Source organism: Leopardus geoffroyi, chromosome B1 (genome assembly GCF_018350155.1).
Source record: "Leopardus geoffroyi isolate Oge1 chromosome B1, O.geoffroyi_Oge1_pat1.0, whole genome shotgun sequence".
Classification (NCBI taxonomy): Eukaryota; Metazoa; Chordata; class Mammalia; order Carnivora; family Felidae; genus Leopardus; species Leopardus geoffroyi.
The window spans coordinates 122,274,638-122,292,738 of NC_059327.1; the positions used below are offsets into that span (position 1 = coordinate 122,274,638).

Consider the following 18,101-nt stretch of genomic DNA (forward strand, 5'->3'; position numbering starts at 1 on the left):
CTCACCCATGGTCTTCTGTTAAGTTTCTCAGGATCCACATAAGAGTGAAAACCTACAGAGAAAGACAGATACCATATGTGGTAATTTATTAAAGCAGCCGTAGGAAATTAAAATTCTCCTCCACTCTCCTTTTCCTCTTTTGCTAGTAGGATGCATTTGGCAGTGAAACCCTGGGTGATGGTTGAGCCAAGATGGAAGGATCCTGGGCCCCTGAATCACCAAGTAAAGCAGTCACCTAACAACACACACTTTGAACTCTTATGTGAGAAATAATCCTCTTCTGTATTTTAAAGATGACAATTATTACAACTGTTTACCCTATCCCAATGAGTACAACTCTGCACCTCAGTTTTCTTGTAAAAAAAGAGAGAGAGAGAGAGAGAAAACAGCAATAGTAGCTATCTCAAATAGTTATTGTGAAAAGTAAATGTTACTGTATCTACAGTGTTTAGAATGATTCCTGACACACAATAAATGTGATATAAATGTTGTCATTAAGATTGCACAACACATGCACACATACACAAAATTTATAGTATCTCTTGAATATCGATGCAGCATTCTAAAAGATTGGCTAACTGGTAGATAGAATCCAGTAATACACTGAAAGAATAATAGCTATGGCCCAGGAGTGGTTTATTTTAAAAATGTAAAAAAGTTAAATATTAGTAAATTTGTTAACGTCATTCACAATTAGCAATGAGTAGAAACTAGTTCCTTTCTGGCTCATAAATTAGTGATAATTTTTATGTCTTTTTTGGGAGAAGGTCATTATTTTTTCATAATCACCGTGGAATTCATTCAGTGCTCCAACAACAATGAAACACTATAGATTGTGAAAAGTAGCTCAGATGTTAAAATTCTGTTTTTGTTTTTGTTTTTCCTCTATCAAGAGTTTGGAGGATGTGTCAAATTGTAGCTGCCTAATTCTGTTATGGATGTTTTTTTCTAGCATCAGGGCCCTGAGCATATGTATTAATGCAATTAGTGTAAGACTAGAAATATGGTATATAAATTAACATACATCTTTTACATATCATGCTAAAATTAACCACAAATAGAAATACTGTCTCCATTAATATTTATTTAGTAGCATTATGCACAGGTGCTTTGAACATGTGCCACCAAATAGAGGAGTTATTGATTCTTTGATACCAAAATATTTTAAAAAAATAATTTGATGTTGTAATGGAGTGAAGATCATGTTTGTGAAAGAAATAGCGCAGTCCAGAATTTCTACCTTTGGGATGTTAAAGGATAAAATGCTCTCTGGGGAGAGAGAGTGCATCCTTGGTGTATACTTCTTGCTGACATTGGTTTTGTTGATATGCTTTCCTGAGTTTTAGGCCTGGGAGGAGACTTTGGTCTGCTGAAATATTCTGCAATGGGCATTTTCATCTTATTTCTTCTTATAAAAAATGGAGGCCTGTGTTCAGCCTCTGAAATAGAAAAAGTCTAAATAAGGCCAAAATTGAGACATAAATATAGCTTCTGCCGTGTTTTAGTAGCAAATGACATAAAAAAAAAAAAAAACTATATGAAGTTTAGGCGAATCAAATATACCCAACATTCATAAAAGAACCCAGTCTCATCTTTCTTACTACCTGCTCATTTTTTTTTTAATTTTTTTTTTCAACGTTTATTTATTTTTTTTGGGACAGAGAGAGACAGAGCATGAACGGGGGAGGGTCAGAGAGAGGGAGACACAGAATCGGAAACAGGCTCCAGGCTCTGAGCCATCAGCCCAGAGCCCGACGCGGGGCTCGAACTCACGGACCGCGAGATCGTGACCTGGCTGAAGTCGGACGCTTAACCGACTGCGCCACCCAGGCGCCCCTGCTCATTTTTAATGAGCAATATTTTCTATAACATGCAGGATATGTTCTATCCTCTTAAAATCAAACATTATTTTGGTAGGAATTAATTAGAATTAGTGATCTGTAGAGGTGATAGGTAAGAATGGGAACAGTGGGAGGAAGGAAAAGGATCTATGGTTTTGAAAGACAAAAAAAGAAAATAGATAAGCAGATTAAAACAAGTCAATTGTATTCATAAGAGCTTCCCAAGACCTATATATGGTCAAACCGAAGCCAGAATAAGGATTTGGGGAGATGTTGACTATCACCCCTGGAGACAAGTATGATTGGGGCTTCTATACAAAAGTTTTCCAAATATCTAGATATGGTAAAATATATTTGGGGCCAACAGGTAAGACGTAAAGCAGAGTAATAGAAACCATCACTGTCATGACTTTGTGGTCTTAGGGTGAGGAGTTTGGTAGGAATCAGATACAATAGACCATCCTTGGCATGTCAGTATAAGGGAGTATTTTCTAACTTCTAAGTTTTATTTCTTATTGCCTATTAACACATGGGCCCTCTTTGGTGTTAACCCTAACAAAAGCCGCTGGGGTTTAGAGTGAGCTCAAAGAACTCTGATTACCATATCATTCTTGGTATAAGGGAAACTTGTAGATATAACAGGACAGACTTTTGTTTGAGGCTTATAGATAGACATACTCCTCCTGGTCTTTTCTCTATAGTCATCGTTGCTACACTTGTTTTAAGTTAGGAGCTGCCAAACCCACAGGGATGTTTCAGTTGGGCTATTCTGAACCGAAGTAGGACATTCTACAACTCTTGATTCTTGTTGGTCCAAACTGTAGGGTGTGGCTGGGACAGAGAACTACTCCTCTCTATTGTTTTTCAGCTGTCTCATAAAGCATCTGCTTGTGGCTGATAGCCATTTTACTGTTTTCTATGGTTGACTTGGTTTCTAGTTAAAATCACTTAGCTTCACAGTTAACCTATGAAGAAGCCAAACCCTGAGATCACTGTCCTTTTGTTAGGTCAGTGCAGGGCCTCTCCTGGATTGGCCAGACCAAACCTATGTATCCTGCTGTCTTGTTTCTTAGAGTGTCTGTCCCTGATGAGGCACTTTGCCTTTCAAAACAAAGTTAAGTTTATGTCAAATTTATCTCAATGAGAAATTCAGCACACCCTGTCCCTTAAGAGTAATTGGAAATCATTATGGTATTGCACTGCTTTTAAAACCATAGGTCCCTGTCCTTGTCTGTGTCCCTAAATAGTTAGGTAGATACTTATTGGTTTCTCTATACCAACTGAGTATCACAAACTGTACTTAACCTTTTGGTACTTCCTTATTTCCTTCAGATCCTTGACTTGACACTCTAAATCAAATGGAGAAATAGAAAATGAAATTCACAGATACAAACAAGTATTTTCTATAGACTGCACTATGATCAGTAAGCTAAGTATATATGTATCTTAAATATTTTATCCCAATTCTTTGTTTTTCAATGTAGACAGTATTAAAGGTACTTTCCAATGAGAAATTCTTCTGACTTTGAGTCATATCTAAACAGTACATCATATATTATTCACTAAGGTAGAAAGACTGATCCTATTTCCCAGTTTCCAACTTTATGGAAACTTTAAAGTGGAGACAACTTGCAATACAGAACTTTGCTCCGTCTCAAACATTTTTAAAGTGACTTGGGTTTTGAATATTTATTGTTTCTCAGTTTAAGTTTTACCCAACTTTTAATTTTAAAGTAACAAGACTTTCTCTCCCGACTTAAATAACATCTTACCACATTCTTTCACCATGGTATTACACATAAATATGTATTTTCTTCTGTCATTGAAATTATAAGGTTTAAGAAAAATTTCTACTAAAATAATTTACAGTTGCTGTAGTAGTTATTTTTCCCTCTAGCAGCCTCCAGGAGTGTGCCAGAGAAATTAATTGAAGCAATTTATTTTAATGTAGCATTGTTCTACACACACACAAAAAAAGTGATACTTGTGTGATATGCATTCAACAAAATATACAATAATAATAATACAATTTCTGTTTTCTTTATTGCTTCCATTTTTAGGGCAAATAAAAAAACTACATTTTCTTAGATGTCTGGGTGGCTAAAATAGGATTTAGAATAATTATCATATTACATTTATGAAAATGAAGGAAAATAAATACACATGGTGGTCCCCTGCTGAATAAAGAGGATACTTAAAACATCAGAATGTTTAGTGTTTTGAAAGGTAACAAAAAGAAAGCTGAAAATCTTTCTGTACCATATCTACTTAGCCATTATATCTAGTTACCTGGTTGGTTGCTGTCTTTCCCTCGATTTGGTCAGTACTTTAGATTTTGCAGGTGAATTTGGGGGCGATTTAACTTTGGGTGGCTTCCTACTCTCTGTTGCTAGTTCTGCTGAGATGTTTCTTCGTTGAGTCAACAAATTTATCTCAGCCATTTCAGCATGAATCAAAGCTGAGATCCACTCTTTTTCTGATTTAAAGAACAGGGGGAGGCATAAAGGTTATAATTATCATGTTGACTAGAAACGCAGGATTGGTTCTTTTATCCAGCACTCTAGCGTGAAAGGCTGGTATGGTAATCTGTTTTCCAAGTAGGCATTTATTCATGAGTCAAGGTTTCTGCAGAAAAATTGGTTCACATCAACCTGATTTCTATTGACCTGTGATACTATAGAGTCCCCCGAGCTGTCAGCTCACTGAGGCACTTGTCCCTGAATGGCAGTGGAATTCTTTTTGAATATTGAGTACAAAACCCAGCCTTTCAGGCTGCTGCCAAATAAAAGAAAGCATATCGACACAAAATAAGTACAATATAATTAATTAATTAATTAAGTACAATATAATTAATTAAGTACAATATAATTAATTAATTACAGACTAATAGTTAAGTAGTAAATAGTTATGTCTATAAAGATATTTACCAAAGTAGTCACTGAAATGATGTGTGTGATGATTTTATTGATTATTATTCTTCCTTTCTCATATTTTTTTTCTGGTTCATTTGGGTTTTTCCCCTCAACAATAAGTACTTAATTACTTGTGTATATTTTTAAGTTACATTCTTAAAAAGAAAAAATAATAATCAAAGACTCCTTGCCCCCAAATACTTCTTAATTGCTTGCCAAGTAGTCTTAAATTCCTGGGTAAAGTACTATTGCCAAAATTCTCCCCATTTAAGAATATTAGTCTATCTCTAACACATCCATATTTCCTAACTTTTATTGGTGCAGATTCTCAAAAAGTAGCCCCCAGACCAGCATTATCACCACCTAGGAACTTGTTAGAAATGCAAATTCGCAGGCCCTGCCCACCTCAGAAGTTTTGCCTCAATCTGATGACGACCTAGGTTTGAGGGAAGCCACTCTATGCTATTTATGGCTGGCCCACATGGGACTGGCATATGTTTTCATGGAACAGGCCACACAGGCCCAAAAGGAGGCTGAGAGATGACTGAGTTGATGATTTGGGTGGGGAACTGGCAGAGCTGTTAGAATCTAGAACTTGGAAGGCTGTGCAATAGCCACCCATACCAGAGAAAGGAAACAGGCTGTGTGTTCATGGTTCACGGTAGGCCAGAAAATGTACTCAGGGAGACACCTCGGTGTATGGACTTAGGAGAAGAAGCACAAGCCAGCCCTGGACACACGTGTTTCACACCACCCAAAGCAGTTTAATGTGGGGCATACCAAATTTGGGGTCACTGAGTGACCAGTTGCATACAGTCAGTTATAGAGGACTACAGAGACTCTGATACCGAAGTACTAGGGAAATAATATTGCAACATTATCTTTGCAAATCCAAGGTAGAAAACTTCATATATTGGCGCATTCACACTTTCTGACAATAAACTAAGCCCAGTGTTTGCAAATGCTTATTTTAATCTCACCTTTTGTGCTGGCATGAACCAGCCACTGTAGAACTTCCGCCAGGGAATCAGTACGTAAAACGTTACAGAGCTTTGCCAGAATCTGACAGAGAATATTAGAATTACAGAGTGAGCAAATAAATGGTGTAAGTGTTACAAGATTTCCTTTACTGTCTCCACAATCTTATCGCCCAAATGTCACTCTGTACCCACTGCTCAATTAAATCAATTGAGATTTTAGCCTGGGAACCAGATTTCAAAGAGAAAACAAACAAAAAATCAATACAAGTAATAGTTTGGGTTAGGTAATACAGTGTTCCTTTTGTTTTGTCTGCTCAGTATCCACATCTTCCGGAGGGGCAATTCACTTTCCTTCTTTTTGGGGAATGGATCCTTTCCCACTGCACCATGGGGTTCTAATTGGGATTTTCCAGTCACACAACTGTATCCCTGCTGTACCGTAGTGGGTGAATCTAGCTGGAGTCATTTTTCTCAGTTCCCTGAACACAGTGGTTGGTCCAATGGGCTAGGAATATAATTCACTTTTGGCAGTCAGTATCCTTCCTTGACGTGTGTGTGTGTGTGTGTGTGTGTGTTTTAAATTCGGAGCTAGGATCTGAAATGTGGAAGATAGAGGAGATAAATATATGAAATAATTCTAATAAAAATGGGCTATAAGCATTAAAGTACAAAACTTTAAGCACAAGTAATGATGTTTCCAGTTTGATTCTAAATTGTGTCTGTTCTTAGAATTTAGACATATCTGAAATTCAGTCCTATGTATCCAGCTGCCTACCAAATGTATCCACCTAGATATACTATAGATACTTTGAACCCAAATTATCTAAAACTAAACCCATCTTCTTCTTTCTAAAACCTGCTCCACACTTGGTTCCTCCTGGTTCCCTTACCTCGATGGACAGCTCTGGCATACACTGAATATATGTCCAAGCCAGACCCTGAGATTCATCCTGGATGACTCCCTTGCATCTAAAGTATGCTGCCAGACAACAAGTTCAGTAAATTCTTTCTTCTAAATGTTTCTCAAACCTCTCCATTTCTTCTTATCTCCACACCCTTGGCCCAGTCTAAACTATCATCAATTCTTGCTTGAGCTTCTGCAACATCCTTTTCCCTAGCGTGCCTGAAATCTTTCCTTTTTTTAAAATTTATTATTGAGGTATAGTTGACATACAATACAACATGGTGTACAACATAGTGATTTGACAGTTCTATACGTTACTCGAAGCTCACCAAATTAATGTAGGCACCATGCAACATTATTATAATATTGTTGGCTACAATCCCTATGCTGTACTTTTTATCTCCATGACTTATTTATTTTATAACTGGAAGTTTGTATTTCTTAATCGTCTTCACCTATTTTGCCCATCCCCTTACCCACTTACCCCCTGGCAACTACCAGTTCTCTGTATTTCAGAGTCTGTTTGGGGGCACCTGGGTGGCTCAGTCAGTTGAGCGTCCGACTTCAGCTCAGGTCATGATCTCATGGTTCCTGAGTTTGAGCCCCGAGTCGGGCTCTGTGCTGACAGCTCAGAGCCTGGAGCCTGATTCAGATTCTGTGTTTCCCCCTCTCTCTGCCCCTCCCCCACTCACACTCCGTCTCTCTCTCTTAAAAGTAAATAAACATTAAAACATTTTTAACCAAAAAAGAGTCTGTTTTGTTTGTTCATTTGTTTTGTTTTTCATATTCCATATGTAAGTGAAATCATATGGTATTTTCTTTCTTTGTCTGATTTATTCACTTAGCGTAATACCCTCTGGGTCCATCCATGTTGTCACAAATGGCACAATCTCACACTTTTTTATCATGAAACAACAGTCCATTGTATATATGTATATGTATGTACGTATAAGATATGGTGTGTATGTATGTATATATGTATCTTCTTCATCCATTTATCTATCAATGGACACTGGAGTGGCTTCCATATCTTTGCTATGGTGAATAATGCTGCAATGAACATAGGGGTGTGTACATCTTTTTGAATTACTGTTTTCATTTTCTTTGGGTAGTGGAATTACTGGATCATATGGTATTTCCAATTTTTAATTTTTTGAGGAAACTCCATACTGTTCTTCACAGTAGCTGCACCAATTTGCATTCCCACTAACAGTGTACAGGCATTCTCCTTTCTCCACATCCTCACCAACACTTGTTATTATTGCCTTTTTGATACCAGCCATTCTGACAGGTGTGAGGTGATATCTCATTGTGGTTTTGATTTGTGTTTCACTGATGATGAGTGATACTGAGCACATTTCCATATGTCTATTGGCCATCTTTGGAAAAATGTCAGTTCAGATCCTCTGACATTTTTTTAAATGTTTATTTATTTTTGAGAAAGAGAGAGAGAGAGAGAGAGAGTAGGGGAGGGGCAGAGAGAGAGGGAGACAGAATCTGAAGCAGGCTCCAGGCTCTGAGCTGTCAGCACAGAGCCCGATGGGGGGGCTCGAACTCATGAATGTGAGATCGTGACCTGAGCTGAAGTCGGACGCTTAAGCAACTGAGCCACCCAGGCACCTCCCTCTGCACATTTTTTTAATAATATATTTTTACCAGATATGTAAAGTAAATTTACATTTACTTTTTCTCCAACATTTTTAAGCCATGTGCTCTTTGGTTTTTTGTTCATTTGTTTTTAATGTTTATTTATTTTTGAGAGAGAGGGAAAGAGAAAGTGTGGGAAGGACAGAGACAGACAGACACACACACACACACACACACACACACACACACACACACACAAACAGAGAGAGAGAGAGAGAGAATATCACAAGCAGGCTTCACATGGAGCCTGACATGGGGCTCGATCTCACAACTGTGAAATCTTGACCTGAGCCAAAATCAAGAGTTGGACGATTAACAGGTGCCCCTCCTCTGTCAGTTTTGTAATTGCATTGTTTGGCTTTTTGATGTTGAGTTGTATATGTTCTCTATATATTTTGGATATTAACCCTTTATTGGATATATCATTTGCAAATATATTTTCCCATTCATTAGGTTGCCTTTTTGTTTTGTGGATGGTTTCCATTGCTGTGCAAAAGCGTTTTATTTTGGTGTAGCCCCAGTAGTTTATTTTTGCTTTTGTCTTTTGCTTTTGTCCTCCTTCCATGAGGAGACATATCCATAAATATATTGCTAAAGCCAATGTCTAAGAGATTACGGCCTATGCTTCCTTTTAGGAGTTTTATTATTTCAGGTCTCACATTTTGGTTTTTAATCCATTTTGAGTATATGTTTGTCTGTGGTGTAAGAAAGTGGCCCCATTTCTCTGTTTTTCATGTTGTTATCCAGTTTTCCCAGTACAATTTGTTGAAGAGACTGTCTTATCCCCATTGTATATTCTTGCCTCCTTGGTCATAGCTTAACGGGCCATATAAGCATGGGTTTATTTCTGGGCTCTCTATCCTGTACTATTGATCTATGTATCTATTTCTGTGCCAGAACCATACTGTTTTGATTACCATAGCTATGTGATATGTCTTGAAATCTGGGATTGTGTTATACCTCCAGATTAGTTATTTCCCAAGATTGCTTTGACTATGCAGGGTCTTTTGTGGTTCCATAAGATTCTAGTATTATTTGTTCTAGTTCTGTGAAGAATGTTTTTGGTATTTTGATAAGGATTGCAATGAATCTGTAGATTGCTTTAGGTACTATCGACATTTTTAGCAATATTAATTCTTCCAATCCATGAGCATAGAATATCTTTCTATTGTTTTTGTCAATTTCTTTCATCAGTGTCTTATAGTTTCAGAGTATAGCTCTTTCACCTCCTTGGTTAAATTTATCCCTAGGTATTTTATTATTTTTGGTGCAATTATAAATGGGATTGATTTCTTAATTTCTTTTTCTGATACCTTGTACTAGAAGGTGATTTTTGTATGTTAATTTTGTATGCTGTGACTCTACTGAATTCATTGATTAGTTCTAATAGTTTTTTGGTGGAGTGTTTAAGGGTATATAGTATCATGCCATCTGCAACTAGTGGAACTTTTTCTTTTTCCTTACCAATCTGGATGTGTTTTATTTCACTTCTTGCTGATTGCTGCCACTAGGACTTCCAGCACTATGTTGAGTAAAAGTGGTGAGAGTGGCCATCCTTGTCTTATTCTTGATCTTAGAGGAAAAGTTTCAGTTTTTCACCATTGAGTATTTTGTTAGCTGTGGGTTTTTCATATGTGGCCTTTATTACATTGGGGTATGTTCCCCAATGTAGTTTTGTTGAGAGTTTTTAATCACAGATTGATGCTGTATTTTGTCAAAACCTTTTTCTAAATCTATTGAGATGATCATATGGTTTTTATCCTTACTCTTGTTAATGTAATATATTGCATTGATTTGCAAATACGGAACAACCTTTGCATCTATAGAATAAATCCCACTTGATCATAGTGAATGGTCCTTTTGATGTGTTGTTGAATTTGGTTTGCTAATATTTTGTTGAGGAATTTTACATGTGTGTTCATCAAAGATATTGCCTGTAATTTTTTTTTTTTTTTTTTTTTTTTGTAGTGCCTTTGTCTGATTTTGGCATCAGGGTAATTCTGGCCTCATAAAATGAATTTGGAAATTTTCCTCCCTATTTTATTTTTTGGAATAGTTTAAGAAGAAAAGGTATTAACTCTTCTTTAAATGTTTGGCAGAATTAATCTGTGAAGCCATCTGGTCTTGGACTTTCATTTGTGGGGAGATTTTTTTATTACGGATTCAATTTTGTTAGTAGTAATCAGTCTGTTCAAATTTTCTATTTTGCTTCCTGGTTCAGTTTTGAAAGATTGTATGTTTCTAGGAATTTATCCATTTCTTCTACATTATCCAATTTGTTGGCATATAAATTTTCACAGTATTCTCATATAATTTTTTGTATTTCTGTGGTGTCAGTTGTTATTTCTTCTCTTTCATTTCTGATTTCACTTATTTGAATCCTTTCTCTTTTTTTCTTGATGAGTCTGGCTAAAGATTTATCAACTGAAATATTTCTTGAAGTATTATTAATTCAACAGATATTTGTGTTTGTTATTGATGTAGATGCTGGAGATACAGAATTGAAATTAAAGGGCAGAAAAATCCACTGCCCTGTATTGAACTTTGTTATATTATTAAGATTTTTGTCCTCAATAATGCAATATACTAGAAGAGAGTATAAATTTGCTCCTAATTTCACAATAAATCAATGACCATGGCAAAAAAAAGAAAAAAAAGCCCTATGGTATTCCCTAGGCCACTCTGCCTCTAATGGGTTTTTCATCGATATGGTGATCGCACATTGCTCCCAGCTTCTTCTAATTTATAGATCTCTCAGTGATCAACTTTGAGAGAATATAATTCTCCTTTCAGTGAGAGGAAGTAGAATATGTACTTTATGGAATCCTCCTGATTTCTTTTCATTGAGTTTTTTTTCGATGGTACCTAATATATTGTTGGGTGAATTTGGTCTGCTAAATCCTGATTTTAGGATTTGAGGTTATAGATCTAGAGTAGCCCCTACTGAGGGCTAGAGTACCCTACTCTCTTTTCAGGTGTGACTTTCTGGGGTTTCAGTTGAGTTCCTGGTGTGTTCAGTAAGGTCTCTCCACTCTGGCAGACCAGAACGCCAGCATCTCTAAGCAATGTCCTACTTCCCACTAGCTCTCTTCTTCCAGGTCTCAGAATATCATCCTGTGCATATGTAACTTATACTGAACTAAAGACTTGTGGAACCCTATACAGATTTCTGGAGCTTATTCTCTCCACAGATTCCTCCTCTTTAGTATCTTATTTGTAAATTCCAGCCACTTCAGAGTCCTCAAGCTCTAAACTCTTTTTTCTCTACCTAGTGAAGCTGTTACTTCTGTTATTGTTCTGTTTAGGCTTCCCCCTCTCTGTGCCATGATTAGGAGTAAGTCCAGGCTGAAATCTAGGTTGAAAGTGGAGATCATCTCAATGGTTTCCCTTCTTTCTATCAACCATCATAAATCTACACTGTCTGTTGCCTAATGCTTGAAAATAGTTTGTTCATGTATTTTTCCCGGTTATATAGTTGTTTACAGCAGGAAGCTAAGTCTTGGAATTAACCTAACATTTTGGAAGCACAGTACCTCCCTTGCAATTTTGCCTCCCCCTTCCAAATTAATTCTGCATGTTGTATCTAGAGTGATTTTTCTAAAGTACAATCTGACCTTTTAATTCTTATACTTACAAAGTAATTTCAGTATAACTCAGTGTTTAAAATTTTACTCTACCTTTCCATAGTACTTCAGATGAATCTGAACATTTCAATATGGCTTATAATATCCTTTATTTCTGGTCTCTGCATAAGTCTCCAACCTCATCTCTTGCAGCTTTCTCCCTGCACTCTGCATCAGCCATATTGTTTTTAATTCCTTGAATAAACAGTGCTCTCACCTCTTAGCCTTTAGATATGAAGGTCTCTTGTCTGAGAATGATCTCTTCCATACTTCTTCATCTTCTAATTATGTCTTAAACATTCTTTACGTTTCTTTCCCCTTGAAGACTCTCTCAGCTCCAAAATCTCCTCCTATATGTTCTTAACAACACCTGCACAATCTCTCTCATAACCTATGTGAGTGAAGGAATGAGCTATATCCCCAAACTCTAGTATTTTGTCATTGATATTAGATATTTGTAAAGTAAATGAATGTGTTTGGCAGGCTTTTTGTGCCAATAGTAAAGAGACTTATTTCTATAAATTCGAGATTTTGAGGAGGAAATCTAAAAACGAGATATGAACAGACACAGCGTTCTGTTTTTCTTTTCCCGTAAAGTAATAATTGTAAAACTGTACAGTCTTTCATACACACGCTTGCACAAACATTTCTTGACTTCATGGCCATTCAGAGTTACCAGCTTGGATAGTAGGAAATTGGAAGATATTTCAGATTTTTTTTTTTTTTTGAAAGCATGGAAGGTTGGAATACCACCAAGATGAGATTTATTTTTAGGACTCATTTATACAAGCCAAAAAACTTTGGTAAGACCTATTTTCTCACTTTACTCCCTCTCTTTTCATTTATTTAACAAATAGCCACCAACTGTTAGATAAAATGCCATGCTGTGTGTGCCAGTTAATAGTTTTCAAGCAAAGTGATGAGTGCTGAGGAATCAGTTGTGAACAAGACAGACAGGATGCCTTCTTTCAAAGAGTACATTTTAGTAGATTTTGTATTAATGTCCAGTTAAGTCAAAATCTGTGAGGTAGAAGATGCATTTGAGAGGAAGGCTTTTTAAATAGATGCCCAAAAGCCCAGTTCTATAAGATCATGTTGCTGGTCTATTATTTGATGTGCATAAAGAAGGAAGACAGTCTTACTAAAACTGTACTCAGTTTATCATTTGGTTGAGTTGAGGACCTATATAGTTAGCTGATTTTCTACAGTTCCACTTTGATCTTGGTAGAACTTTTCTTTTTAATGTTTATATTCAACATTCAATAAATACTCACTTAATAATTACTAGGTGCCCAGCACTTATCTAGGCACAGAAGATAAAGCAGTAACCAAGACAGATGAGTATGAGATCCATAAGACTTAAATTTTGGTGTGAGTGGAGCAAGGAAGCAGAGACAGTACTGAAACAGATAAATAGAAACATATCACATAGGGCATGCGTTATGCAAAAAATAACAAAGAGTAATAGTATAGAGAGTGACTAGATAGTGACTTTGGATGGTCAGGGAAAGTATTTTTAAGTGATATTTAAACTGAGATTTTAATGAGTAGAAGGTGACCACTGAGAGGATCAAGGAGAGGGAAAGTCCCTAAGGGTGGAAATGAGCGAATTTTAGAGGATCTATGGTGCCAGACGGTAGTGGGTAGACAGACAGTGATTCTGAAGACTCTATATAAATAGAAAGTCTTTAGCCAGAATCATCAGGAAATCATGTATAACCACAACGCATGTCTTCAGATACTCTATCCTCTTCTCCTCCCTTCCTTTTATTTTCCTTCCCAATTTTAATCATCAGCATAATTATACCCAATGCCACTGTTATGCTTTATTTTTAAAATAGTTCCTTATCAGGATTATTCAATAATAACCCTAATAACATGCTCTGCTATTTGTAATTGCTACTACAGACTTATTTGTAACTGCTATCAAAGTTGTCATTACGGTATTTTCACCTTTAATTTATTGTAGTGAGTCTTATGGCGAGGCAATGTGGAGGTTACCAAAAGGATCTAAAGAAGGAAAACAGATACCAGCTGATTGGTTTATTCTTGATTATATGTCATTCTCAGAGATAATTGTGGCTGGAAAGAACCTTCCAGTAGTCTGATATGACATATTACTATAAATATAACTAAGTTTATAACCCCAGGCAGAGTAGGTTTGAGGAAACAGTTTTCCACAGATAAGAGAGAGATGGATGTTGATTGGAGGAATCTCTGCCTTAAAATATGTACAGGAAATATATAGCTAATGGCAAGAAGTAGTGCCTTTCAAGAATTGGGAAGAATGCTAAAGAATGATAAAGAGAAACGTGGGAAGAACAGGGCTGAGCTTGTTCAGCCAATGCCAAGTTCTTCATTATGCCTAAACCAAAGGTTAGGTTTCCATAACAGTGACGGGATTCCAGGGAGAAAACTGGAAATAAAAATAGAAGTAGGCCCTGGATTTCAGGCTAAGTGGTTTTAAATCAATTCAGTTGTCAAGGGGGAGCCACTAAAGAGTTTTAAGGATGTTAGTAATGTGACTTTTTGTATGTTCATGCTGTTCCTAAGTTATGGATTTAAAAAATCTGCCTCTTACTTTGATTTCCTGATCCAGATAGTTTGGTATGCAAATGGTGTTCTCTTTGACGTCGGTCTTGGTACTCATCACCTCTGAAGAACAAGAGCCAGCAGTAGAGCATGCCTTTGGAGGTGACAGTGGCTTTTTTACCTTAATTTCTTCCTAAATCAAAGGCATAATATAATCAATATGCATTTGTATCCACTCACATTTTCTATGAAAGTTGAATATAAAATGAATGAGAAATATTGTAGCTAAATAAGAGGCATACATAAAAGTAAAGAGGGGTTAGTTTCAACCTTCCCTTAAAAATCTAATTATCAAATATTTTCATTTAGATACAGAACACATAGCGAGATATTATTTACTTTTGGTGAAGCCATTTTAAACCCTTGGTTTCAACCCTTGGTTAAACAACAAGATAATACTTTTTAAATGTTTGATGTGTAAACTTTATTTATCTAGCTGCTCCAGATAACAACAAACTGATACCACATGAGATTTTCTGTTAAGTTAGGAAGATTTCTCTTTCATGACAGGAAGAAGACACTCAAAAGATTTCATGCAGTGTCTGTGAAGACACTACGTGTTGTGAACTGCTGTCTCCTTGCTCTGCTGAACAGCAACTGAGAGCTAGAGAATTAGAGGTCAACTAAATTACTTCCCTTGATTAACTGGAAGAGGAAATAGAAAGGCTACTTTCTTGTTCTGGGAAGTAAATGTACTCTGAAATTTAGAATTTTTTAAAAAGGTTAGAAGAGCTTTAAGTTCAAGAAGAGTTATAGAAGCCTTAGATCTGTGTGCTTATTCTAAGAAAGGGTTTTAACCTTCAGAAGTGAGTGATATTTCAGACACAAAGACGCAAGTGGCTGAATATGTCAACAACTGGGGACTGTGATGATTGGAATTGATAGAACAATATTGAACTATTGACATTTAGTGAAAGTAAAGCTATACCGTATGTAGATGCATTCTTCTGTTAAAGTTTATTATATAAAAAGACTTCTTGTTTTAGGGAATAACAATACATATTTTTTTGGTTCAACTCTCCCACTGGACACAACTAAAAAGGCAGATTAAAATAAAAAAAATTAAAGCTGTCAAGGAGTGAATAAAGTAGGAATTAATAGGCCAACATAAAGGGCAAGTGAGAAGCCTGAGTTGTAGGGAGTACAGTAGCCATTTGTGGCCTGAGGTCATTGTCAGATCCTGAAGAGTGAAAACTTTTCTTGTGACAGCTTAAAAGGTCCTGAAAGCCTGAAAGACAAGACTCAAAGCTCAGGACCCAAATAAGGGCCAACACAGGACTACACCCTGAAGGTAAAGGTGACCTAGAAGTGCAATGGTCCTTGAAGAAATACAACCTGAGATCAAGCTTTGAACTTCATTTAAGTTGGTCTAGGGTGGTAAGGCGTCTGGGTTCCTACAGAAGCAAGCACCAAGTTCTCTTTGGAAAAAAGTCCTTTTGTCATAAGCTTCAGATTCCTACAAATAACTTTCATACATAATATCCAGCAGCTAAGTCATGAGGCAAAAAGAAATTATAGTGCAAATTAGAAAAAATTTTAAATTAATGCTGATAGCAAAAATTACAAAAGCAGTGAAAGCAGTCCTCAGAGAGGAATTTATAGCTAAAATATATATATATCAGAAAGACCAAAGGTGTCAGATAAAGAACAATAAAATAAAGTACATGTATGGAAAGAAGGAAAAGGTAACATAAATTAACAAAATGGAAAAGAAAGATACAACATAGAGGATCTACAAAACCCCCCAAATTAATTATTTGATATACTAATAAAACTGATAAACTTCTGTTGAAAAACGAAGACATAGATTAACAAAACTGAAAGGTAAAAGGGTACATCTTACAGATGTTGCATATATTTAAAATATAATATAAGGTTATTATGTATACCATTATCAATAAATCTGAATGTTTCAATGCAATGAATAATTGCATAACCAAAATCACTTCAAGAAGAAATGGAAAACCTGAAAGTTCTATAATGAAATAGATTTCAAATCAAAGAATGTTATGAGGATTGAAATTAGTAATGGTATAATGATAAAAGGGTCATTTGATCAAAAGGACATAACAAACCCAGATAGTCATACTTCTAATAAGAGAGCTTCAAAATACAGGATTAAAAACTGATATAAGTACTGTGTGCTAACCAATTGTGCCACTGGGACTCCAAAAAAACTGATATGCATTAAAAGAGAAATATAGAAATCCACAACAATAGTCAGGGATTTCAACACCTCTTTCTCAATAAGTGATAGAGAAAAGCAGACAGCTAAGTCAGTAAGGCTGTAGAAGACCTGAATGAGAGTATCAACCAACATAACTGATACTTATATTACAGTCTACCCAACAACAGCAGAGTGAGCATTCTTTTTATGGGTACATGGAAAATTGAGCAAGATTGACCATATTCTTGACCATATAACAAGTTTCAATAAATTTAAAAAGTTTCAAAGTATACAAAGTATACTCTCTCACCGCAATGGAATTAAATTAGAAATCAATCACATAAAGATATCTGTGACATCTCCAAATATTTGGAAATTAAATAACATAATTTTAAGTAACCAATAGGGAAGAAATTAAAAAGGAAATTAGGAAGTATTTTAAACAGATTGAAAATGAAAACTCAACATTGTAAAATTTGGGGTATATAGCCAAAGCACTGTTTATTAAAAAAAATTATATTAATACATGCTCATATTAGGAAGAAAAAATGTCTGAAATCAATGACCTAAGCTTTCATCTTATATAAAGACACAAATGAAAAATCAATAAAATAAACAAAAAAATCAAAATAAGTATCATCAACAAAATGAAAAGCTTATTCTCTTTAAAAATTTTTAAAAAATGTTTTATTTTATTTTTGAGAGAGAGAAAGAGCATGAGTGAGGGAGGGGAGAAAGAGGGAGACACAGAATCTGAAACAGGCTCCAGGCTCTGAGCTGTCAGCACAGAGCCCGATGCGGTGCTCGAACTCATAAACTGTGAGATCATAACTCAAGCTGAAGTCAGACACCTAACTGACTGAGCCACCTAGGTGTCCCAAAAGTTTCTTCTTTTTTTTTTCATAATTTTTTTTTTTTGTAAAAAGCTTCTTTAAGAAAAGAACTTTCTTTTTGTAAAAAAGATTCTTTAAGAAAATCAATAAAACTAACAAACCTAGCTAGACACATCAGGAAAAAAAGAAAACACAAATTCCCAGTGTCAGGAATGAGACACAAAACATCTCTACTGATCATAGAATCATTAAAAAGATATGTTATGAATGACCTCATATCAGTAAATTCAACAACTTAGATGAAACGGACGAATTCTATGAACAATATAAACCACCAAAACTCACTAAAGAAACATAACCTGAATGGTCTAAATCTGTGAAAATAAGAAACTGAATTTGTAGTTAAAAATCTTGACTCAAAGAAAACTCCAGGCCCAGATGGCTTCACTGATGAATTCTACAAAACTTCTAAGGAAGAAATAACACCAATTCTACATAAAATCTCCCAGAATTTTAAAGAGAAGTTCCCAACTTATTCTAGGAAGCCAGTATACGCTCTGTCAAAACCAGGAAAGACATTACAAGTAAACTACAAAATTGTA

General features: G+C 35.8%; 1 protein-coding gene across 3 annotated transcripts in view; it reads right to left on the reverse strand.

The window, feature by feature from the left end:
* Nucleotides 1-1,064: 1,064 nt before the first annotated feature.
* CB1H4orf17 (chromosome B1 C4orf17 homolog) overlaps nucleotides 1,065-18,101 on the reverse strand; it is a 36,389-nt gene continuing 19,352 nt past the window's right edge. For 2 of the 3 annotated variants that reach the window (XM_045472076.1, XM_045472069.1), the window contains exons 5-9: nucleotides 14,489-14,632; nucleotides 5,734-5,815; nucleotides 4,131-4,317; nucleotides 3,147-3,190; nucleotides 1,065-1,439 (exon numbers count right to left, since the gene is read on the reverse strand). In XM_045472076.1, the coding sequence (XP_045328032.1) occupies nucleotides 1,237-1,439; nucleotides 3,147-3,190; nucleotides 4,131-4,317; nucleotides 5,734-5,815; nucleotides 14,489-14,632 (660 nt within the window). In that variant the 3' untranslated portion in view covers nucleotides 1,065-1,236. The remainder of the gene's footprint in view (nucleotides 1,440-3,146; nucleotides 3,191-4,130; nucleotides 4,318-5,733; nucleotides 5,816-14,488; nucleotides 14,633-18,101) is intronic. The other variant, XM_045472087.1, reaches the window with a different exon arrangement.